Source organism: Pinus tabuliformis, chromosome 8 (genome assembly GCF_031772625.1).
Source record: "Pinus tabuliformis cultivar Carrire ecotype Pingquan chromosome 8, CPIR1, whole genome shotgun sequence".
Taxonomy (NCBI): domain Eukaryota; kingdom Viridiplantae; phylum Streptophyta; class Pinopsida; order Pinales; family Pinaceae; genus Pinus; species Pinus tabuliformis.
This window is the reverse complement of record NC_142294.1, coordinates 946,878,023-946,903,523: the sequence shown is the minus strand read 5'-3', so window position 1 is coordinate 946,903,523 and position 25,501 is coordinate 946,878,023. Positions and strand designations below refer to the sequence as shown.

The window sequence follows — 25,501 nt, the reverse complement described above, 5'->3', positions numbered from 1 at the left end:
CAAGACTGGTCAAAATGTGCAGAATGAGGCTGCCTCAGGGCAGAGTGTTGTTACAGTCAACTTTTGAAGGTCTTCTTCAACTCCAAATTGAGCTCATGATAGCTCATTAGAAATATCTTTGTGTCTAATTATCATTTGGCTCATCAAGCAAGTCATTTGGCCATTCGATCTAGGAGAAAACTTGATTTTTCCAAGGTCACTCCAGAGGTGCATTCAATTCCCTGAGGCAACGGTATTTTTGACATTTCTCTTAAAACATGACACCTATGTAAAACGTGAAGGAGGTTTTTCTTCCTTGGCCTGTTGTGGACAAAAACCTCTCTCAAGTTTCCAAAATTCATCTTTTCTTTCTCGGAAACATCATTTGAGTGAACTATTGAACCTTCCTCTAGCCTGCAAGTATTATTTGAGAACAACAATTTGCAAACCCTACACCTAATTACTGAAATGGCTCTTGTCCATTAAAAGATCAAACATTGATTGTCATGGACCTTAATAACTTTGATGAAAAGACCTAAGCCAGCAGGTACAAGACATGAGGGGAATGAATTGACAAGACCCTTCCGTCATATTATGGCATGCCTCTAGCGGAATGCAGCTGAGTGAATGGAGAGAGACACCTAAAAATGAGATGCAAAAAGAGTTTTGATCTCTGACGGAGGACTGACAAGACCGACTCTAACACTCATCAAGGCTCAGAAGAGGCCTTCAAGGTGCACTTGTGCACTTAAGCAAGAGAGAGAACACCGAGGGTGCACTCCGAAGAGATTAAGGAGTGAGGCTTCAGGCCTTCAGGCCTTCAAGGTGCGCCCATGTACTCAAAGAGACTAAGAAGGCACAAGGGCACACTCCGAAGAGATAAAGGAGAAACACTCAAGCCTTCAGGCTTCACTCAAAGAGGGCATAGTTCTTCATGTTGAAGGACTACACTCAACCTTCAAGCTTAGTGACTGAGCCATGCTCTCAAAGGATGAAGCTTCGTGCTTCATGATTGCACCATGCACTCTAAGGCTTCATGATTCATGAATGTGCCATGCACTCTAAGAGAAGAATGAAGCTTCATGCTTTGTGAGTGTTCCATTTGCTAAAGGAGGGAGTAGTTCTTCGAGTCGGAGTGTGCTCATAGTTTTGAACTGTGCTCTGACTCTCAGAGTGAACTTTTTAAGGAAATAATGTCCTTCTTCATCCATAGTGCACTTTTTAGGGGAGAGAAGATCCTTGTTTGTCCATAGCGCGCTTTTTAGAGGAGAGAAAAACCTTGTTCTTCTTGAGTGCATTTTTTACTGATTGTTTGAAGTGTGCATCATTGTTTTGAAGTGTGCTCAGGCTTGGAAGGGTGTAGTTCTCTTCAACAATGGCTACTTTTTCATCTGGAATGTGCTTTTCACTGAGTGAGGAAACACAAGGTTAGGTGACTTTTCCTTAGGAAGTACTAATGCACTGTGAGAGGGAGGATACTTTAGAAAAGACTTACTACATAAGTATGGGAGGAAAGATACATCAACGGGCTCATGAATAAGTTGCACTTATCACCTAGTAAGAGTATGAATACCTTTAGAACTTGTAATGGGTTGAAGGACCAAGAATAACTATTGCGCTAAGTGTGGGGTCAACAGAGTAGGAAAGAGAAATGGATCCTAACACAACTCAAACATAGGTCACACACATAAATGCCATCAATATAAGCTAATGGAATACAAAGGAATCGTGAACGATAGCCACACCCTAAAACAACAATAAAGCGACACGTATTTCTAAGTTCAACATTTGAAACGACACATTACAACACTTAGAAACCACGTTATGACAACTGTGTTGACTATGACGAAAAGGTGTGCTGAGTTGTAGGATTGTATCGGGTGCATGTTCCAATGATATGTAAGACTGTCTAATACAGAAAAGTGCATTAGAGCTAACTTTGGTGATGCGCAAAGGTGTGACACATGCAAGAGTGAAAACACAAAAGTGACACCTGCGATAGGAGGAAAACATGAAGATGACAATTGAAAAATGCGAACGACCTTAAAAGAGAAACATGTTAGAGTGAAGAAAACATGAAAATGACACTTATTAAAGTAAAATCAAGCCAAACCGACCACTGTGAATGTGAAAGTGAAAATGTGCAAAAGATGAAAGTTGAGAAAAATTACCAAAATAGAAGTACAAACACAACGAAGTGAGGGGGACTATCAATAAAATTGTGCACTCATTGTTGACATGACTTGAACATCGCATAGGCACTATCTTGGTGGATGGTGTTATGCTTGTCCAAGCTTGCATAAAGGAAGTGTTCTCATGAACCCATCGAAGACTAAGCAGGTGCATGCAAGTGACTTGGTAGTTTGAAATGAAGAAGAAGAGTTAAACACTTTTCAAAACATCAAACAACCATGGAGTAACCATAGAGTGACAAATTGTAAGATCCTCAATAGGCTCCACAATTCAAGTGTGAGAAAATTTTGGAGGGTGTTGATCACAGTGACTACAGGTGGTGGGAAACTTTATAGGACCAATGGTCCAATGGATTTAGTTTCCCTTTAATCTTCGAAGGCCCAATGGCATCAACATCTCAATTATGGTGGCTTGAGGGATTTCTACATTAGATTCACTTGGGCTCTTGCACTTTCTTTGGTAACATTTCTTCAATAGGATGGTCTCTTAGATTGTGGTTACTAGATTAGCATGGTGGTTGTTGAAAATAGATTGTTTTCTACCCTTCTTCCCTTACTGGTGATAGGAGGGTTTTCAAATGTCTATATTATTCTACATTTTTCCTTGACTCTATTGGACTTTAGCATGATAATGTTTTGGATCCATTTAGCACTTGAATATTCTAATTCCAAAGTTACTGAGGCCTACATGGATTGTGGAGCTTGGATATATTTTTGGAGTGGATGGTTCAACATTAGTCAAGGAAAAATCAATTATGCTCAACCCTCCAATGCTGTTCCTAGTGGCATTTGAGGTAGAAGGCTTATTTATGGCACTTGATGTAGACGCTTCTTGATGACACTTGAGGTGGTTGTTGGTCAATCAAGGGTTTTCATATTATACTTTTCTCTATCTACACAATGTTCCAATTCTTGTATTGGTTGTGCTCCTCATTGTTCCCTTTTTTATCTCTCCATGTACACACGGAAAGTGTAGCGTCACTATTTCTTTCACAAAAAAAAGTGATTATGAATTTTTTTATTTCTAAAAAACAAAATGAAAATTTATAAGTGAAAGAACATCAAAGTTAATAATTATAGATTGTAAAGTAAACATAAGTCAAAGAAAAGAGAAAATGTGATTATTGACATAAAATGACATTATTCATAGCAAAATATCCACAAAAGTCACATAAAAACTTCTTAAATCACTAATATAAAGCAAAGGATAAAGTTATGTCATGAAATTTTTGCAGATGTATTTAATTCAAGAGTGGACTGCATCTGTGAATCTGATTGGAGGAATATTTCTCATATATATTGGTTGTTGATATTAGTAAAATGCAAAGCAACTAAAAGGAAATGGGGAAGGACAAGGGACATTCTTTCATTATACAAAATTGAAGCATAGGTAAAAAGTAAAGATGTTTTTGGCAATTACTAAATGTCATTTCCAAATATTAAAATATGGTATTATAAAGATAAGTGACTAGAACATTATATAAAAAAAATTAACATACATACTCAAAAGTTCGTATCATTGCCAATATGCATAAATATTATGGTTACTTACACAACATTTCCTCCCTCTAAAACCATTTACCCTCAACTTACAGAGTTACATGAATGCAAATCATAAATATATCTCACAAACATGTCATTACATCATCATATTGCCTACATCCCGCAGTGGAACCTACCTTGTGACCACTAAGAAAATTTTCAAGAAGTACATACAAAGATTTTATAGGTATAAAGAAAGATATTTGAAAGGGTGAGAGAGTTGAATCCAAAACCACTTTAAGTTACAAAAACAAATTATACTTTAGACATTATTATGTTTTAACCAATTAAAGTGAAGGTTTATTTTAATTGGCCACTACCATTGAGGTATCCTTCAGCGTCTGTTTTGGGTGTTTCAGTAAAAAAAAACTTAAGTTCCCTTTTGACTTACTCTTCTAGCATACCACTCCATTTTATTTTCTACTTTGTGACTTTGTTTCTACAAAGTTTCTTCACATTTTTATCAATAAAATGTTTGTCGCAATGTTATTAGAAATGTGATAAATAGGCAATTTCAATGATGATCAAGGTTTGGCATCAATTAGAACAAGATAAATGGTTGAAATTAATTGATTGTTATATTCCATGCTCCATTAAAACTTTCTTGTAAAGTCATTTTTAGTTGGTTCCTTGTTATGTATATCTACACTTTGCGAAACTCTATTTTATAAATATTAAGTCATACAACTGAAAGCATTCTTCAAAGTCATTTTTAGTTGGTTCCTTGTTATGTATATCTACACTTTGCGAAACTCTATTTTATAAATATTAAGTCATACAACTGAAAGCATTCTTCATAGAAGAGATGTGGAAGGTTGTATGCACAACCCAACCTAAAGCTCTTTTACCTCTGTTTTAAATAGACTTGCACCTACTTTTATATTATGTTTTTATCATTATTTTTATATTATGTTTTTATCATTATTTTTCTGTTAATATAAGCTATAATTTTCCAAAATAAACATAAACGCACATAAAAACTTAAACCAAAAAAACCCACTTACATAAAATTGAAAAGATTCATTATGCATATATGAACATGAGAGTAATTGTTATAGTGTAAATCCACTTGACTGAGCTATTGAAAAACTGTTACAAATGATTACCAATATAATTATACAATAGGTACAGGTACACTGGAAGGGGGCATTGAAGTCTCGTATGAAATCAATTTATGTGATCATTTGAGATAAATTGTAGGTACAGGCACACCCCAGGGAGGCATAGAAGTCCTATCTGACACCAATTTATATTATAATTTGAGATAAAATTGGACCAATTAAAAAATCACGTATGTTAAGGTTCATCGCGCAAGATTTATGTTGAGAAACAACTGATATGGATTTACTGATCAGTTGATCAACTGGTTCACAACTTCCTAAAAAATAATTGTAGATGCACATGCAAACATTTAGAATCGATTGACACTGAAGATATACTTTGCCGTTATGACATTTGATTTTTGAAAACTAATGGCCTTTGCAATCCCTGCAATTTTTTGAAGAATAAACCCAAAATGTTCGAGAGAAAGACCCAAAAAACTATGGTATATATTTCTATTGTACAGAAAAATTGTGCAATTTTGAAAATAATAGAAGTAATCTTGGATATATCTTAGTAAATCTATGCCACATGGAAAATGACTCTGAACAGAAAATGAAACCTGCTTGAAAGTCAGAATGATTATAACCAGTCCTTTCGTGACTTTTGCATGGTTCATGCATTTCCATGTTCCTTTCATGAGCTTCCCTCTCCACTAGAATATTGGACAACGATAAATCAACTTTAAAGCACATTGTTTGTCTCCATCGCGTATGTCAGCTTGGATAAAAACTACCCTGTAAATTCAGCCTGCCGTAGATATGATGGTCTATAATACACACGTCAATATCTGTGCATCATACCTTTAACAATTTGCAGTCAGTACACAATTTTACAGCTAACTTGTTTCTTCCCTGAGCAACCACTGACGGTGCATGCATAAGGTACTTCTAGTTAGGAAAGAGTAGTTGCTCTTTGATGTGAATATATGTCGTCAGGATATTTCCTCCACAAATTGTATTGGATCATCCGACCAGTGACCATTAAGAATTATATCGGGAAAAATTGGCATACTTCTGCACTGGTACAAATATATATCAAGTACCCAATGTTCTGTTTCTCTTGACAAAATCAATACATAGAATATGAGGCAAACGCCTTCATCTCTCTTCATTTTCCACCTCCCATTTTACCTGAATCTGTAACAAATCCAGCCAAATGAAGCAAAAATTAGGGGAATATTGTTTCAATAAAAATACCTCTAGATAAGAATTTAGTGTTTACAAGGGTCCTTCGACCTTGTACTTACTGTCTGGTATCACCCTCTGATACTGGAATTTGTATAACTTGAGTTTAATGTTTAGACTATGGTTGCCAGATCAGTCATATTCTGGAGAGATTTAGCGACCATGTATAAGTGCTAACTGCAAATACGGCCTGGTTTAGGATGGAGGACGGTTAGCCTTTCAGCCCAGTGAGTTTAGTTGTCATTGACAGAGAAGATCTCTGTTAGAGAACTGGAAATAACCGCTGTTTTACTCTGAAGGTATGTCTTGTATTCAAACATGGAAATAGAAAAGTCTCCAGAATATTGGTGACAATGTTCAATATACCTCAAAAACAACTGATTGAAGCTTATTTCAGAACCATAAGGTGATTGTCGATGTGCATCTCAACGTATGGAGGAATATCATGAGAATTGTCAACTCAGATTTACAAGAACTGATACATCGGTAATTCTTGTTGATTTGATTCTGTTAAAATTACAATAATGGAAGATGCAGGTTACTCGCTACACCTCCACTAGGCAAACAAACGCCTAGCGTATTTAATTACAATGATGGAAAGACTCATCATTTGTACAGCTTTTGTCCACAATATAGATACAATTCCTTTCCTCGTCAAAACTTCCTTAACCCCAAAAGCATCTCTAATAGGAGAGATGGATTGCTTTATTTTTTTCATCCACTGCCATGGTAACACATCAATCCTTATAATTGTACACCCATGAATGTGCCGACCATTAACATGAAAAATTGAGTCGACAAAACAAATTACAATCAGGAAAAGTGATTCAGGTGACAGGGAAACTGAACCTCAGTGTAATCATAATACAATCAAAACGTAGCAAAGCTCAGGTATCTTGCGGGCCAACATCCTGATGGATCGTCTTCCCTTTTGTGAGACAGTTGACAGGGACATATGCATATCCCTTTGGTAACCGTCGATTTTGCATGTTGGCCTCTGTTGGTGTCATCACCACTTCTCTTTGAAGGGTTTCTGCATGCTGCTGGGATATATAAAACAAAAATTAGTGTACTGGCCAAGAAAATGACCACAAAATGACAAAGATAATGATAATTACCCACCTTCCTGGAATTCCTGGGCCTTCTGTGTGCATCATCTCTATCATCATCACCACCAGAACTAGCCGAATAGGCAAGTGGCCTTCTGGCACGTCCAGATTCGCCCACTAACACACAACTATCTACATTAATCCGTCCATGTAAAATATCATCCATGGTAGATGTCAAATGACTTGCCTCTGATTGGCTGGGTAAAACATCTCTGAGCTGACCTGATCCAAGGCTCTCTACAGCATACTCATCTGGAGGCAGAAAAGAACTATGGAAAACCGCAGAGAAAGCAACGCAATCCCTTTTAGAGGCAAGGATATTATGTGAGCAATGAAGTAGCTCACGCTGCAAAATTACCACATCAGAAACATGACCATTCAATCAATATGTGTTAATAAATACAAATGAATTATGCAATTGTCATTGGGTTTTATAACAACCCAAAAATATATTTCAAATAAAGGTAAACATTTTAACTGTTTACTCTTAAACAAGAGCTACCAATGTTTTAAAACTCAGACTCAAGCCTCAGAAATGATCGAGGATTAGCGCAGACTCGGCTCAAAGTCGGACCATTTTGAATTTTATGACTTGGTTTTACAAAAATAAAACATTAAAACTTTAACAAAAAATATATTTAAAGATTCCAAAACATTAGACAGAATATGTAAAGTCTGTTCATGTATATACCATGTAAGGGGGAATATATCAACATGACACTGAGTGCAATACATATCTGAAACAAAATACATAATCAAGAATGCTCTAAATAGCCTCTAAATTCCAAAAAAAAGAATGCTACAAGCCACTAGCCTTCAACATGTAACTGATCAACGTGATCAATCATCAAACTCATCACCACTGTCAGAAATGGAATCCTCAGCATGAACTAGTGGCTGCCATTCCTGCTGCTACTTCTACTAATGGGATTCAAATCCAAACAAATCCCCAACAAGGCATCAATATCACGATCAAACTCTGCCAGGTGAGTCACCTCTACCGATTCTGAGTTTGGATCAATATCATGAAACACAATAGGATGTGTGTATCAGTTCTTATGTTCAGATACTGGAGTGGACCAATTCTGAGGTTGGATCAATATCATGCAACACAATGGCATCTCTATTAGGTCTTCTATCCAGTTACTGGAGCGGTTATTTTCACATTCTGGAACTCCTATTTTTTAGGAGATGGAACTACTATTTTTGGCATGTCTAGAATGGGCTGACATTTGGGGCCTTTTGATGATTTAGTGGATTTATCTTCAGTGCAGGGAAATTCAGTTTGCTGGGATTCTGAAAAAACACTAAGTCTGCTGAATTTGAATGGGATGTGAAAAATTGTTTTCATCATATGAAGTCCAATGAGGTTGGAACTCTCAAACATCCTGAAACAAATATTTAAAAAAAAAATGAAAACATCAAAAAATTATCATGCCAGGTTGGCTTGTGTCCCCAAAACTCCAAATGCTCTCAAATGATCAATGAAATGTGCCTTTCGGGCTTAGGGTAAAAAGAATTTTGGCTTTGGTGAAAAAACCTATAAAAAAATGTATTGCCCCCAAAATGGCCCCCCAGCCTGTAGGAAACCAACCAGGTAATATGGCCAAGTAAGCATGAACTTGGCTGAGTTGGGCCAGTTTCATACTGAACCAGCCAGTTCAGAAACAAACCAGTCCCACAAGCTGGCTTGGCTCCTGAGACAAATATTTAAGAAAAAATGAAAACATCAAGAAATTATCATTCCAGGTTGGCTTGTGGCCCCAAAACTCCAAATGGTCTCAAATTATCAATGAAATGTGCCTTTAAGGCTTAGGGTAAGAAGAATTTTGGCTTTGGTGAAAAAATGTATTGCCCCCAAAATGGCCCCACAACCTGTAGGAAACCAACCAGATAATATGGCCAAGTAAGTACGAACTTGGCTGAGTTGGGCCAGTTTCATGGTGAACCAGCCAGTTCAGAAACAAACCAGTCCCACAAGCTGGCTTGGCAGCCAAGTCAATGCCCTTGAGGGCCAACTCAGCAGAGCCCAAATCCAAATTGACCAAGTTTTAAAACATGAAGAGATAGGCATTTAATGATCCTAAAAAGAAAAACATGATAGAATATCCATTTCCATTCCCACCCTGAAGGAAGACTTATGTTACAACATGATTTCTTTAGAATTTTGCCTTTCAAATTAGGAACACTAGATATCCTTTACCCTATCCCGTCAAACCCACTGCTTTCTGGATGCTCAATATGATTACTTAAGTAAACAAATACCTTATTTACCGTATCAAAACCATATACACATACAAAACACATTTTCAATCCACACAATTATAAGTGTTCTGACAACAATACAATTCACAACACTATATATAAAGTAGTCAAATAAAATCTCTTCATAAATCTAAGGATGACATACTGGCTATTTGTAAGAAATAATCATACATTATGAAGACATAGTTCGAACAAAATTATAAACATTTTATACACCAAATAAAATTAACAAGGTCAACCCAGCGTACACATACTGGAAACACCACAAAACATCAAAACATGGCCGAAACGCTGCTGAAAGGCCATCAGCCACACTTTACAGCGCTTCAAGATTTGGAAACACCATACACTACAGCAGGCAACATTTTGGCCCAAATCCGCCCCATTTCAATGCAAATCCATGGCTAGTTTTGCTTGTGTGGGCCCATTTAATCAACCAAGAAGGGTGTGTGCAGACCTTCTATGGCCAAAAAATCAATGTTACAATTTTCGTTATTGGCAAATTATCACCGGGGGTCCAAAATTTAAATTATCGACAATGTCAGGGAAAATATCGGAAGTGAAACTTGAAAAAACTCCAAAAATAATCATTTCTTTCAAAATTTCATTCTTTTAAAGCTACATCAACATCAAACAAATACATTGTCACACAAATATGAAAATAAAACTACAATATAAAATGTATAAGATGTCAAGTGGTACATCAATCATTGATAGTAGACACTGAAATATGAAATTTGTCTCAAGTCTTAACTTTATTTTCAATTTTTTATTCTTTTAAAGCAAACATCAACACCAAACAAACACATTGTCACACAAATATGAAAATAAAACTACAATATAAAATGTATAAGATGTCAAGTGGTACATCAATCATTGATAGTAGATATTGAAATGTGATATTTGTAATTTGTCCTAACTCCTCGGTCGTAAGTTCTAACAAGTTATAGTAAAAACTTAAAAACAAAATCACAATAAAAGTTAAAACAAAAATAAATGTATCTCATGAGATGATCATCATGAGGCATTCAGCTTTTAGATACTATAAAGATAATCCGATAATAATACTGCACTAAGGAGGTGTGGCAAAGGACTAGGTTTCCCTCGCCCTTAAGTAGCTTGTTGTTCCCATGAAATTCCTTACTTCCTCCCTCTAATCACTCTTTCTAGCCGTATCAAGAATTGAGTTCTTTGCAATAAGAACAACATCTAGGGTAGCTATAGGACAAATATTCACATGATGCCCTAGGATTTTGGCAACGTGGTATTTCAAGCAGGTGATTCCGCCAAACATTTCCATTCCACAAAGCTTGCAACTCAGCTTTGTTCTATTATCACCCTCACATGGCTCACCATACTCCCACATTTGGTCCAATGGCTTTGCCATTTTGTAGAGCTCTGATTAAATTTTCAAGTTTTGGACCTACCACACAAAACAAATGTGGAAATTCAAAAGAGGGTAAGAAGAGGCAGACTCTAAATTTATAGTATATACTAATCTTGGAAAACAAAGAAAAGGAAGGCAATTTTTTTTCATACCTGGAAATATGGATATGGTATACTGGAGTAAATCTCCACTCCAAAAATGCTCAGCTGATGGCAAAGAAAACTATGGATTTTCCCTTGTTTGCTTGATGAAAAATGGTCACAAGACTCACACAACCCTCAAAGCTCAATCTTAGCACAAGAAAAATGAAAATGACCTTTGAAAAACCCAAACCGCAACTTATATTGCATTTTTTAGAAACAGGGTGATAATTTCCAAGAAAGGCAAATTATTTTCGGCAATAATATCATGATAATTCTGATATTATCGCAATATGTGCAACACAGCAAAAAAGGCTTAATCTAACATTAAATTTCATTTCTAATCACTCCAAAAACTAATTAACCCCATTTTTCATTCATTTCAAAAAAATAGAATTCTTAATCTAACATTAAATTTTATTTCTAATCACTCCACAAACTAGTTAACCCAATTTTACATTCATTTAAAAAAAATAGAAATCCCTAGAAACCCTAACAGCCTTTTCCTTTCTATAAATAATCACTTCAATCACTTAGTCGTCACACATTCTTTAGCAAGAGGACATTCGTACAGCAGCAGCAAGCAAGCATTTTACTGGTGTTCTGGAGAATTGTGAGCAAGCATTGGTGCATTTCCAGAAAAAGGACATGTCTGGTGAGCAGATTTGTTTGGAGAGTGGATTTATTTATTGTTTTTGCAGCATTCCTGACTTCTCAAAGTGGTTTTCCTAGTGCTGCTAGATCTCCTCAAGCATACAACTGCCTGCGGCAAGAATACTTTCATTTTTGGAAGTATGTTACCCAACTCAAACAAATGGGTGGTGGGGATTCATGGGAATGTAGGTGAAATTTATGTAAAAGCGAGAGGACCTTCAAGGGCCCTGACACGAGGCTAGGCTCGTGTTTTGCATTAAGAGGTAAACGGTGTTGAAGCCCATGCACATACTAGAAATCTCAAGGAAAGGCTACATTTTAGAAAGGGCAAGATGGTCCTCAACAGTTCAAGTATTAAAGATGCAGATTGGAAATGGTAGCACTAGCAATCCTCGTCAGGTTGCTAGCAATGAGCCAAACATTGTTCATTAAGTAAAAAAAAAGGAGGGCAACAGTCGTAGAAGAAGACATATCCACGCCATGAAATGCAGTGAAAGATACTAGAATGTCAAAAATGCTCAACAATCAAGGGAGAGAATAAGTTGAGTCAAGAGTGGCAAGGGTAGTCTTTGCTTGTGGTATCAGTTTTAATGTGGTTTGGTCCCCATATTGGCAGGATTTCGTGACAGAAATTATCACCAGTGTTGATAACATCAGCATCAGCAAAAAATCAACAAGGATCCCAAAAACATCTAGGAAACATCAACGAAAAAATCAGAAAATCATGGCAGCCATTAAAAAATACAAAATATATTCATTTCTTCAAAATTTTGAAAATATAAAGCAACAACAACATCAGATAAACTCATTGGCACATAAATACTGAGAAAGCACTATAATAAATGTTTTTGTGGATCCCAAGTTAAAATGATTCATCAAAGTTGACACAGAATCCTGAACCCTAATAGGTGTCCAAACCAGTGTTTTTAAAACCAGAACCGGTGACCAGACCAGTCCACCTAATGAACCGGTTTACTGACCGGAACCGGTCTAACCGGGACTGGTTTGGTCTAAACGAACCGGTTTTAGAAAAATAGATTAAATAATTAGTTTTTAATGAAAAAAACTATTTTTAAGATTTAAAACCATGATTCCAAGCCAATAGAGACAAAATATGCAAAGATTGCACATTTATATACCATGTAAAGTGAATATATCAAAATGGCACCGAGTGCAATACATATCATCGACAAAATACATAAGCAATGAGGCTCTAAATGGCCTCTAGAGTGCAAAAACAAAGCCTACAAACTATGGGGCCAGTGGCCTACTACAAGACTCAAGTCTACATATATGATAATACTATAATAGTGATCAACATTATCACTTGAAACTTCTCATGAGTCATCATGATCAAACTCAGTTGGTTGAGTCTCGACTCCCAAACTTTGCAGTCACAAACTTCTCTATTGGTTCAGTGACTTGAGTCTCAAACTTCTGAAGGTATTCTGCCCTAATATGCCCTATTATTTCATTTGGTGCTCCACATGGCCTTACATGGCCTCCTAGCCCAGCGAAGTGTTGCTTGAACCTGTTAATACCCCCTCCTGGAATGGATTTTTGGAAATATTTGCAGATCATTTTGTCATCGATCATATCACAATGAGCCCATGCAGTATCTCTGGCTTTTGGAGGCATGATGACTACTACTTAGCTTAAACTCTGTTGTTCCACTACTCCAGCAAAAACTCAACACTCTCCAAGCTCCCAAGTAAACTCACAAACACTCCAAATGAGATGTGTGAGACAAATGAGAGGGAGAGGGGCCTCTTAAAGGCTTGGAGAGGGTGTTTTTGGAGGGAAAGCACCCTTAGTTTCTCCCCAAAACCCCTAAAACACACTCAGCAAGTCGCTTTTCCATGTCACGGTGGGCATGCCTCCTAACCGGCCGGTTTAGGATGGAACCAGCCGGTTTGCTATAAACCAGCCGGTTTGCTATAAAGCAGACTTCTGTCGCACTTAGTATAGCAAAGACAGTGTATATTGCAACAAATGTCGCAAATCAAGAAGCAATGTGGCTTTGGAAGCTACTTGCAGGGCTATTTGATCAAACATAGATCAAATATCACTTCATCTGAGACATGGTGAAGAGGGGAGCAATGAAGCTCCATACATATCCGCAGACGAGCAGATTACAAACATTTTCACCAAGCCTTTGTCTAGAGCAAAGTTTCTATACTTCAGAGACAAGCTTGCCATGATGCAGAATGAGCATGATGCAATAAATGCTCCAAGATAATAAACCCCGACAGCCTTATGCTTTTATATGAAGTAGCAGTCATAACAAGCCTCCCCATGAAACTCCATGCATCCTGGAAAATATGCAACCAGTGGGCTGATAAATGTGCACAGGAGCAAGTATCTTGGTCTTTGTGTGCAACTCAGGCAAACAAACTCTTAAAACTCAGTCCCCCATGGAAGACATTCCTCTAGCGACATACAGGAGGAGCATGGCCGCACTACAGTAACAAACTCGATCCCTTTACTTGACCCCATTATTAGACTAAACTCGGCCAAGAGAAAAGAAGATAACTCAGCCCTCTAAATAGAATGAAACTTGTTCCCTTGTGGATGGAACTTCAACCTCAAACAGCCATAGAGTGTACAGTCCCTCTGGTTAAAGGAACTCAGCCCCTGAACTTCGACCCACTAAATGCCTAGCAGAATGTGGTCCAAATTTGGCTATGGCTTCAACCTGAAAGAAGATGTATGAGAAACACAAAATCAGAAGATCAATTGATAAAACCTCTTCACCTCAAGGTCTCTGGCAAATCCTTTACTCCACGAAAGCAAAAAGGTGAAATCTGAGTGATTTCACTCTCAAGACCAACTAGGGTGTCTAGTTTCAACCAATGTTACCAGACTCGGAATCGGCAATAAATCGGCGAGGCAAAAGAGCGAAGAGTTTTAATCGGATCGGGAAAAAATCGGCAAATTCATTAAATAAAAATATACACATATATTGAATTAAAAAAAAACATTTTTCATTAATATTGGGTAAAGGTATGTCCAAACAATGCATAATATCAATAGATGTCCAAAATATCATGAATAAATAAGTATCTCATATATGTTATGAGTCCACACATGATCCAAAGCACTGAGTCTTGAGTCCTTAGAAGCATATGCTTCTAAAAGTTTACAAAAAAGTTAAAAACTGCATACTAATCAGAAAAAAATCAGCAACTAAGAGTCTAAGACTCTTAAGAGTGAGAACTAGAAGCGATTCCTCCCACTCCTTCGCTTTCTTGACTCTCAAAGTTCTCCAAGTCATGAAGGCTGAAAAGAGGAGGCTCATCTAATTGAACCCATTCTGCCGCATTTGTAGCTTGCAAATCTAACTCTTCAAGGTCGATTGGTGAATGATCAATACCTGTCATTATCATGAGACATTGAAATGTGAATTAAAATTTCACTTTGAAGTTTGAACTTTAAACTTTTAAAGTACGAACTAGATTATGAAACCTTCAAATTCAAGCTCTCGAATCTCACCTTGTATTTGTTTGTTGCGAAGTCGTAGATTGTAATGGACAAATACAAGGTCATTCAAGCGCTTTTGTGTCAATCGGTTGCGCTTCTTAGAATGTATTTTCTCAAACATGCTCCAGTTGCGTTCACAACCTGAAGCACTGCATGCTTGGTTTAAGATTCGAATGGGAAATCTCTTCAAATCTGGCATATCACTACCAAAGTTTTGCCACCAAAGACCTAGCAAGTGGTAAGGGTTTGTGAGTAGAAGACTAGAAGTACCAAATTAGTAAATAGTAAAAACTTAAAAAGAAAAGAAAATTTAATAAAACATTTAACATAAAAAATAAAGTTTAAACAAATTTAATGAATTGATGAAGCCTTCAAGCTGGGTACCTGGCAACATCTTTGACCTTTGTCTTATAACACTGGTATAGGCAAACAATTTAGATGGTGCCCTATAATCTTGTAGTTGGGAAAAGACACGACTTTGTTGTTCTGGATCAGGGAAGCACCTTTCCAAGCATGTCATAAGTCCTCTGCCAACCTCCCCATCCTCATTAAATTTGCTCTTATCATAAAAATATTGTGGGTTTAAGAAGTACCCAGCAGCATGTAAGGGAGAATGCAATTTCCTATCCCAACGTGCATCTATAATGTCCCAAAGAGGCATATACTTTGTCTCATCATCCCCATATCTTCTTTTGATGGCCTCCTTTGCGAGATCCATCGCCTCATAAATGTAACCCATAGCGGGTTTGTCACCATCAACCATCTTGAAAGTTCAAGCATTCAAATTTAAAGAAATATGAAACATTGTAAATAAAAAGAAGCTTGAAATGAAATTTAAAAAATGAAAAAGTTAAAAGACTAAAAGTACCTGAGAACTCTAACAAGGGACTCCGTCACAGCAATAATCTCTTCAGCATCTTTCCAGAAGCCATCATTAAACACAAGTGCAGCAATTTCGATGCCTTCAGGGGTCTTGGAATGTTTAGATCCCATCCACTCAGGTCCCAAGAACATCCTCTTCAGATTTATCTTTTGCTCAACCACAGATTGCAAAGATATGAAATTTGTTGCAAATCTAGTCACTGCAGGTCGAACAATTTCTTTACCTTCAGTGTATATTCTCATAGTGTTTAGGACAATAGTGTGGTTGTATAGGTATTTGGTTATGGATTTTGCCTTCTCCACAACCTCATGTATCCAATGAAGCTTACCAATGTCCTCAAGCATTAAATCTATGCAATGGGTAGCACAAGAGGTCCAAAAAATAGTGGGGTGCCTCATCTCAAAAAGTCTACCAGCAGCCATATAATTCGCTGCATTATCGGTGACAATTTGTACAACATTTTCTTCTCCCACTTCTTGAACGACTTCCTCCATCATTTCACAGATAAGTTGGGCAGTCTTAACCTTATCTGAAGCATCCACTGACTTGAGAAACATTGTGCCTGCGGGGCAAGATACAAGGAAATTTATTAAAGTTTTATTCCTCTGATCTGTCCATCCATCACTCATGATGGTGCACCCTGTTTCTACCCATGATGAATGAAACTCAGCTAGCACAAGCATGACATCTTCAACACTCTCTAACAACATATCTGTCCTAAGGCTCTCTGATGTAGGGGCTTTGAACCCTGGACCTGCAGCAGCAATTGCATCAATCATAGCTTGCCAATAAGGACTTCTGGCACAGTGGAAAGGTATGTCAGAATAGTACCAAAAGTTAGCAATGGCCTTCCTTGCCTGACTATGGATATTTTTTTTCCAACCAGTGCCATCCAAGGTAGGTTGGGAACTGGGTTTTGTGCGGGGAGCAAAAAAGGTGTTTATGTTTCCACCTCCAGTGTTGAAGGAAGGAGTTGAAGGACTGGCATGGCTTTGAGTTTGACTTCGCCTTGGAGGCATGTGTGGAAAACTTGGGAACGGCATTGAGGGTTCAACAGATTGAGGTGACATGGGGCTAGTGGCAGAAAAAGTATCAACTCCAACATTTCCTATTTCAGCATTTTGCTTTGCTTTCTTGGCATTATGCTGCTCTAACATATCAAGGGCCAAGGCTGCTTGGTATTGGACATTCTCGTCAACGGTGCCGCAAATACCTATATCATGGCCAGGTATTTTTGCAAGGTGGATCTTGAATCTATAAATGCCTCCACTGCATTCCTTTTTGCAAAATTTACAAAGGAGTAAGGATTTTCCGGGAATCTTGTCACAATAAGCCCAAGCAAAGTCCCGCTCTCTCGGCATTGTTGTTGCTTTGAACTTGTGTTTAATTTGTGGCTTCTGTTAAGATTTGGAGTCTGGCTTCTATTTAATTTGTGGCTCCTGTGAAAGACAACAAAAAATCAAATTTAAAAATTATCCAAAAATTTAAAATATGCTAGAAATTTAAAAAATTAAATGAAGAGTCGAAGACAGATGTCCAGCATAACATTTGTGACAATGCAGACCTGAACGTTGAAGAAAGACCTAGCCCTTGAAGTGCTAAATGAACACAGTGATAGTTGAAGCCTTTTCAGTCCTCAGCAGAAAAGGAATTTTTGGGTATTCATGCTGACATCATTTACAGCAGTGGTATATCTCATCAGTAAGGGTTTCAAATCAGGGTTTAATCAGTGTTCATGCTCAGTACTTGTACATTGTCACTTGTGGTTAATTCCTGAATTATTTTTATACACTTGTATCTCTGAAGCAATGTCCAGATTAAAGTTGTCTTATGATGAATAGAGATTGACAGGAAGGATTGTCTTTTAGCACCTACAACAAATCATATTCTCTTGTGACACTTAGAGCCTAGAGGGCAGAACTTTTGAACAGAGTATGAATTATGACAATATTGAGACAGCATCCCTGTTGACATGAGATTCTGTGACAATAAATTTATGGCAGCAAGGGCCTATCTAAACTTCAAAGGCTGTATGGCAGTTATATTTGGAGAAACCCTCATGACAGTACCTTGATGTGACAGCAACCTACAGTGCTTGAGACCATTGATATACCGGTGGCCATGACATAAACGAGACCTTGTAATGTGACCATGTTAGTGATGACAATCCTTTTAATAACAGGTTACAGTGGTCAATTGATGAGTTACATATGTGAACATTGTAAAGAGATTGTTGTGATACGGGCCTCGATGCATGACAATCATACACCTTGATAGCAGTGACCTTTCCTTAATGACAGACAGTGATATTGACAGTGGTGTGGCTTGATGGTATTATTAATTACAGTCCAACGCTCAGACCCCTGGATTGCCGAACTCACACTATTCTTCGTCATACAGTGGTGCAGCTGTAATGCATGAAACAATCCTCGTTCACGGGTACCTGTTCTTCTCTGCGAGTCTGCTGTATTGCGATTCGCATCACCTGATCATGCTGCCGACTACACACGATTCATCATTATATATATATTATATAGAGAGAGGAGTTACCTAAAGGCTTGCCGCTCACGCAGGTATCGATTCTCAACATTGCGGCGTCGACAGTCGAATGCAGCTCCGAGGCGGTGTCTGGACACTGGACGCGGGAGGAGTTACCTGAAGGCTCGCCGCTCACGCAGGTATCGATTCTCAACAATGCGGCGTCGACGGTCGAATGCAGCTCCGAGGCGGTGTCTGGACGCTGGACGCGGGAGTATGAATCATGAAACAGGTCGATAAAGTGATAAACCGTAAACGCCACAAACAGAAACCCGATAAACCTAAACCCAAAAATTTTGGCGGGACTCGGAAAAAAACGCAGAGTCGGAATAATCGGTAGACGCGCGAGTCAAAATCGCGTTGACCACGAGTCAAACTCAGTCAACGCGATTTGACTACGGAAGATTCGGATCTGATCGTTTCCATACCGAGCCGAGTGGGAATCGCAATTAATCGACTAAATCGCCGATTCCTGTTTCATTGGTTTCAACACCGCCATTAGATATGGTGGTTAGGGTTATTCAAACCTTAAGCTTCTCTTCTCAAAACTCTCAAAGAACTCGTTTTCTAAAAAATGCAAGTGAAATAATGAGGAGAGACTCATTTTTTCTTTTATAATTGAGTCGCCACTTTTGTCGCCATTTTACCCTTTTAATATTTTATTAAGTCACTTCAGGAAACTTTCATGTAAAGTGACTTTTCACTAGCTTAAGATATGCCCCCCTGTTCCTAGGCGAATCATGTTCCCTTATTAAAAAAAAACCCTGCCTTAGCCTACGAGAACTTGTTGGGCTAGTGGAACGCATCTTACTTCTCCTAAGCAGTCGGGGACATTACAATTTTCTACTTGTATCATTTATGAGAAATTATCTGTTGTTTTTGTTTCTCTTTGAGAAGAGATCGAAAAGTTAACAGGTATGTCATGAGTAAAATAAATTACATTAATGGATACTGAAGCAATAAGAAGATAGAATGATGTATTTGTGCAGTGGTAAGACTGCTATTATAGATGCATTAAGAATCAGGACGCAGGTCAAGTAAGAAAGGATGAATCAATCAATTATTAATATCATTAATATATTTTTATGAGTAATCTATAGTAAATTCTATTTCACATGTATTAGTTATATAACATGATTGGTTGCTGACCCAAGAAATTTAATCTGTGACATTGTGCTAGAATATTTCAAATTTTCCTTGACTATTCTAGGTATTCCTACATATTGTGCAAGAATTATTGGACTTGAAATTAATTGAACAAGCAAGAGAGAAAAGTTAATTTAGATCAGCCAAAGTAATCAAAACAAGGAACAAGTGAACCTGAGAGATTCTGTTTATATTACTTGATAATATTCATAGAGAATGAAATTAGAAAAATGTGGTTCACAATGTGTTTAATCTAAATCTTCAATTAATTGATAGTTTTGGCATATTGTTGAAACAGTTAGGATAAATATTGCTATAATATAAAAGAAAATTCAGAAATGTGTAGCTTTTATATTAAAAGAAACTGTGGACAAACTAGACGGTGGTGTACAAAACAACAAAGTTTTGGCCAATGCCATCAGATCAAAATATTCCAAAACTCCAAAAAGACTGTTTAAAATGAAACTATACTTGCTGTCCTGTGCCTATGACTGTTAATGCAGCTGGTATGTTGCTTAATATATTGTCCTAATAACAGAGTTGCCTCAAAAAACATGATAGCACTGAGAATTACATAAGAACAAGCTCGCTTTGAGTTTCTTCCTTGACACAAGCCTGGTATTTTGCTCCCAGGAAAAATGGTTGCCTGAACTTCTTGAATGAAAATGCTGAATTGACTATGCCTAATACAAAGTTCTGAGTGGGAAGACTGAGGTAATGAGCCATAGTATTTTCCTCTTTCAGCTGAGATGAGAAAGGATGAAAAGAGCCAACAGAAAATTTTGGAAATTGGGTGAGGATTGTGATGGCTCCATAGGACAGAAAGGAATTGTGCAATTTTGGCCACTAAAGTATACAAAGTGCCCATTTTAGCCTCCACATCTTCTTACTTTTGATAAGGACTTTTCATGAATAAACTCCCTCTCCCTCTCTTGAACTCAGACAATTGAGCAGCAAGAACTGATGCCTTTTGGGCTCAATGCTCGCTTGTCCAGAATCCATGTATTATCACTTTTGCTGGTGCGACTAATTAGTGGAAGTATTGATTAGCTTCACTTGCAGCTCTGACACATACCCCTTCTAGCCTATGCTAGCTTACACAGCACAAATTAACAAGGCCGACATTGATGCCCTTTCATCCCAAATTCTATGCTAGTCCCAACAGAAATCTTCACGTCAAAATAAAATCTAAACACTGGCTGTCCCAGTCTAATCCCAGCAGAGAGGCTTCTCCCTAGACTCCCCCTATAGGCAGCTTAAATATCATAAAGAAAGCAGAAGCTACAGACCCACTTACCCAGATGAGGGTGAAGGAACACTGACTGCTTTCTTCACACAGGCTGCAACCTCATTTGCCAGGGGCAGTCTTAAAAAACATGGAACCCAAAGAGCCAAACTGTAATAAAACTTGCCATTTCCTTTGTGAATGAATGCAGATCAAAGGTATGATGATTCTTTAACTCCGTCCCTGCCCTTGTACATGCAACATAACACTTGACAAGATGGATCAAAAACATGTTAATAAGCAAACAAGTAATGTCATGGGAGGGGTACAAGAGATAGTTCCCCCCTACTGTTTATTCTGGTGGTCTTTTGTAAACCGTTAGCCTTTGTCATTGTCAGTCCTTAATAAAGAGCCAACATCTCGGCCGCATTCCTATTCCTCATGGATAGCTTGTTTTATGATTTCTTTAGGATTGATGATGAAACAACCCTGCACCTGCCACCCCTTAATATTGCTATACTTGGACAGAGTATACAAAGACTCGAGATTTAAGGACGGTTTAAAATGGTTACAATGTAATCACTGAATATTTTATGTTGTGCTTCTTTTTGCATATAGGAAGTAAGTCTCTCAGAACTTCCCAGACTTGTTTGTTGTCCATGAGCGAGGAATTTTGATATTTAAAAATTAAAAAAATGCACTATTACTGAAAATAGGCATGGAAGGATAGGTGAAAAAGAATCACACCTGAAATATAACTATTAAAAGCTAAGGATTCATTGGATCATATGGAAATGAGTGCTCAAATTTTGTTGTCTGTGAAAAAGTGTCATGGATTCTGATTTTTAGGAATGGAAAACAACATGAGAAGGCAAATGCTGAACATTTGCCATATAAGTGCTGCACAAGTATATAATAACATCATAAACTTTTTAATATGTATATGATACATGGAATGGACTAAAAGCCCTAAATATGAACTAGACAATGCTATGTTGATTATATTTTGGTTTTATTCGCGTCATGTTTTAATCCTTGCTATCACACATTTGATAGAATTTGCAACATTCTTGGAAACCAGGAGATTTGAAAAATGAGCCTTAGCTCATAGATGTATTGAACCAAATGTATGGTCATCTAGCCAAGTTCAGGTCTTGGAAATTAAAGTTTTCTTATGGGATTGTTCTCTTCTAAAGAGAGAACATTGACATGCTCTCGTGTGAATTTATTAGCTTGCAGAATGGGGGATTGCTCTGCTAGAAAACCGAGATTACAGCATCCTTGGGCATGAAAGAAGAGAGCAGAATAAAAGCATGAGTGAGAAGATAGATATTTCCCCAACATTTGAAGTATTCCATGAAAAGTTACGTTGGAGTACTAGCAGTGTTCCACCAAGTTTCCGGGACTTGGGGGCAGGGGAGCGTGGAAACACATGAGCGGCCTATGCAACCTCAACAAAACTAGTGAAATACTAAAATATTACAAATATGTTACTGAAATTTTATTATTTAACTGTCTTTATCATTATAAAACAGTGTTATCTCTTACAGTTTGTTGATGACAAATTTTTTCTGTTGAAACTTGAAACTTTATTGTTGACCATTTGTTAGGAATGCTATAACTGCTACATTTTTCATTTTTTTTGTGTACTAAACGATTGATGCTTTAATGATTGCCATTAATCAACAACAAAGATCTAGGTTTCCATATTTTCGGCAACTAATTCACCATTCTGAATGTTTTTATGAATATATATGTATCAGAATATATAAAAATATATATATATTTTATAAAACAAACTCTTGGAACACTTTCCTCTCAGAGTCCTTTGGAAATTGGCACTTCACACTCCCATTTTACACTCACTCCGAACAGCTATGGCAGAGAGTCATATAAACTTCACAATTCACAGGTCTCTTCATAGAGTCCTGTGACTATGATAGTAGCACAGGAAGAAGACTACAACCCTAATGCAGATAGAAATACAGAGAGAAGGCTATAGCCATAATGTGGAGATAAAATCTGTCGTGCAGAATTTAGAAGAAAAGAGAACAGAAGAATGCTTGACCAGACACAAAGGAAACACAGAACATGCCAACAAACTTGACACTGACAAGTTGCAACAAACATAAATGCGACAGATTGAACCACACCAAATTTCTAAGACAGAGCAAAGATCATATATTATATCTAGGGAAAACATGATTTTGGGCAAGAACAACAAATTTCTGGGCAAAATTACCCACTTTAACATTAGTTAATAATTTTTTAAGACTATATTTGGCTGAGAAACACACAATCCCTCTAGTCCATGGGATGTAAAATGTCGGCAATGGTGTATTGTTAAAGCACTCCTTGTGTGCAGGTCCCTAGTTCAAACCCCGTGGGTTTAGCTTGTGCGAAGTTCACCAGTTCAAGAATCAAAACCCCATGTGTCTAGCTTTTAATAACAAAAAGAAGGTAGAATCCCACTAGAAAAAATTATAAGGCATAACTTCCACAAACGGATGGTAGATATTCAATGACAGTTAATGCACACATGTTAGTCAAAAGGAAAAGAACTAAACAAACATATCACACAGAAGCTTGTTGAGCGGCAGAATGGAGATAATAAGACAGAATCCATTTTAGGGTTGACCATATTTGATTTTGAACTACATCATCGTGATCTGGAGAAGTCTTCCATGATGAATTGGCCAAAATCTTTAAGCAATAAAAAATTTTCGAAGCTGTGAAACTTCAACCATACAGGTTCAAAATTCAACTATTCAGATTCAAAATGACCGACACAGTGAACATGTCCTGTCACATAAATATTACAAGGGCACTAATAAAAGAAATTCCCAGATAAAGTTGTCACAGTCATAGACAAATACATAAAAGTTGTATTGTTGAGCAGTCAGTCTTCTTTATAAATGTAGCTTTCATGTTAAGTCAATTACCCTACAATCACTGGATGATATGTTATCTTGGCTAACAGCAAAAGAAATGAGAAAAGATATTTCCAGAAAAATATAAAACAGTAAGGGGGGCAGATGGGAAGCGGTGTAAAGACACAGTGCAGCTCAAGTCTACAATTTGCATGCATACATTGGGGGTAGCAGGGAATTCCAAACGAACAAAGGACCTGATAGTCCCTAGTTGGACAATGATTTTACAGGAAAATATATGATAAATATGATCAGTCGGGCAACCTGTAACAAGTTCAAGTGGAAAGGGAAACAGGAAAAGATGAAGTAATCTTATCGTAGCATATTCTTTAAAATTTAATCTAAGCCACAGGTATAATGATTCTCAATCTTAATACGCTCAGCAATGGGTACAGAGAGATTTTCCAACATGAAATATTCTTTAAAATTTACTCTAAGCCATCAGTACATTGATTCTTTAAACATTACACACCAGCAAACAAACTGCTAACTCTTTCAGACTTACAGAAAGTAGAGAAGACAGGCCTAGAGTTGTTGAAAATGTAGCGAGTAAACGTCTTCTGGCTTGTGCCTTGGCCAGTGAAGACCTTGATTTGTCATTCTCTCAGTATGAGTGTGAGCTCATGTGTTAGACTTCGGTTAGGATGAGTTTATTTCCAGTTTACTGGAATAATTATCAATATGGCATGCGGAGAGTTGGAGCTTCAGTTAAGTAGAGCCTTCATCGGTTTGACTACAGAATGAGGCAGCAGTTACAAGATCAGTTAGAGCGAGTTAGTCTTCAAAGTTCAGTCTTGATTGAAGGGAGATAGAGTTATACTCCAAGTGTTGATTGGAGAGAGAATCAGTTGGACTCTCAGTTAACTCGTCAATCAGAACTCGAGTTTCTAAATTGAGCTAGGCCCCTTGCATGCTCGAATTGGATCTATAAAGAGGAGGACAAAGGCACAGGAAATCATAAGTTTTGTACACAAGGTTTGTGAGACAAGACAGTTCACGAGTTTGTGAGATCATCCTTGATTGTGGAGAGCGCAAAGAGCTTGTGTCCTAAGAAATAGGAGATCACAAGTGCGCAAAGATTTAGGAGATTGATTGTGCGCAGATTTGAGGAAGCTTGCGTCCTAAGAAATAGGAGCCACAAGTGCACTAAGAAATAGGAGACTTGTGGAGATTTGTGCAACAGAATAGGAGCCACAAGTGCACTAGGAAATAGGGACTTGTGCACTAGGAAATAGGAGTTCCTTGTGTGCAAGGAAATAAGGGCTCCAGTGTGCAAGGAAGGAGGAGCGGGATCAAGCACGAGGCAGGGTAAGTCAAGGAGGCAGCAGGGGAACAGTTGCGTGCTAGAGGACCCAGATCAAGCAGTCATCAAGCCAAGCCGAGATCAATCGTATCAGCTGAGATTAGTGAGAAGAATCAGAATGCTTTCTCAGAGACAGATTGCTTTGTAAAAGATCCAATTGCGCAAGAACAATCAATAAAATACCACAACAAAGATAGCTGGTTTTCCCTTTTGGGTTTCCTAGGTAAACAAGCATATCAATTTGTGTGATTGCGATTCTATCTCTGGTGTTTATTCCACTGCTTATAAGTTGTTAAGAAACTCTGTATCTTGGTGAAAGTAAATTTGGTTTCGGTATTTAGTTGCCTTGTTTTCAGTGAATCATCTAAGTAGTTGCAGAGTTTCACGGAAATTTAACAGAGTAGCTTCAAGTAGCTTCAAATTTACATCTCAAAATGCAG

At 37.5% G+C, this 25,501-nt stretch overlaps 2 protein-coding genes across 7 annotated transcripts in view; both read right to left on the bottom strand.

The window, feature by feature from the left end:
- Positions 1-5,232: 5,232 nt before the first annotated feature.
- Positions 5,233-25,501, bottom strand: part of LOC149238619 (PHD finger family protein) — a 78,060-nt gene continuing 57,791 nt past the window's right edge. For 5 of the 6 annotated variants that reach the window (XM_089373112.1, XM_089373115.1, XM_089373116.1 and 2 more), the window contains exons 17-19: positions 7,124-7,456; positions 6,064-7,044; positions 5,233-5,953 (exon numbers count right to left, since the gene is read on the bottom strand). In XM_089373112.1, coding sequence (XP_089229238.1) covers positions 6,889-7,044; positions 7,124-7,456 — 489 coding nt within the window. In that variant the 3' untranslated portion in view covers positions 5,233-5,953; positions 6,064-6,888. The remainder of the gene's footprint in view (positions 5,954-6,063; positions 7,045-7,123; positions 7,457-25,501) is intronic. The other variant, XM_089373113.1, reaches the window with a different exon arrangement.
- On the bottom strand, positions 7,414-24,846 carry LOC149238620 (uncharacterized). Its single transcript, XM_089373119.1, has 2 exons — positions 15,049-24,846; positions 7,414-14,929 (listed from the first exon to the last, which is right to left on the bottom strand). The coding sequence occupies exon 1, from the start codon at positions 17,278-17,280 to the stop codon at positions 15,895-15,897; it is 1,386 nt and encodes a 461-aa protein (XP_089229245.1). The 5' UTR covers positions 17,281-24,846; the 3' UTR covers positions 7,414-14,929; positions 15,049-15,894.

Bases quoted from the DNA above. Each gene is read 5' to 3' on its own strand.
- LOC149238620 (XM_089373119.1), bottom strand. From the start codon at position 17,280: ATGCCGAGAGAGCGGGACTTTGCTTGGGCTTATTGTGACAAGATTCCC.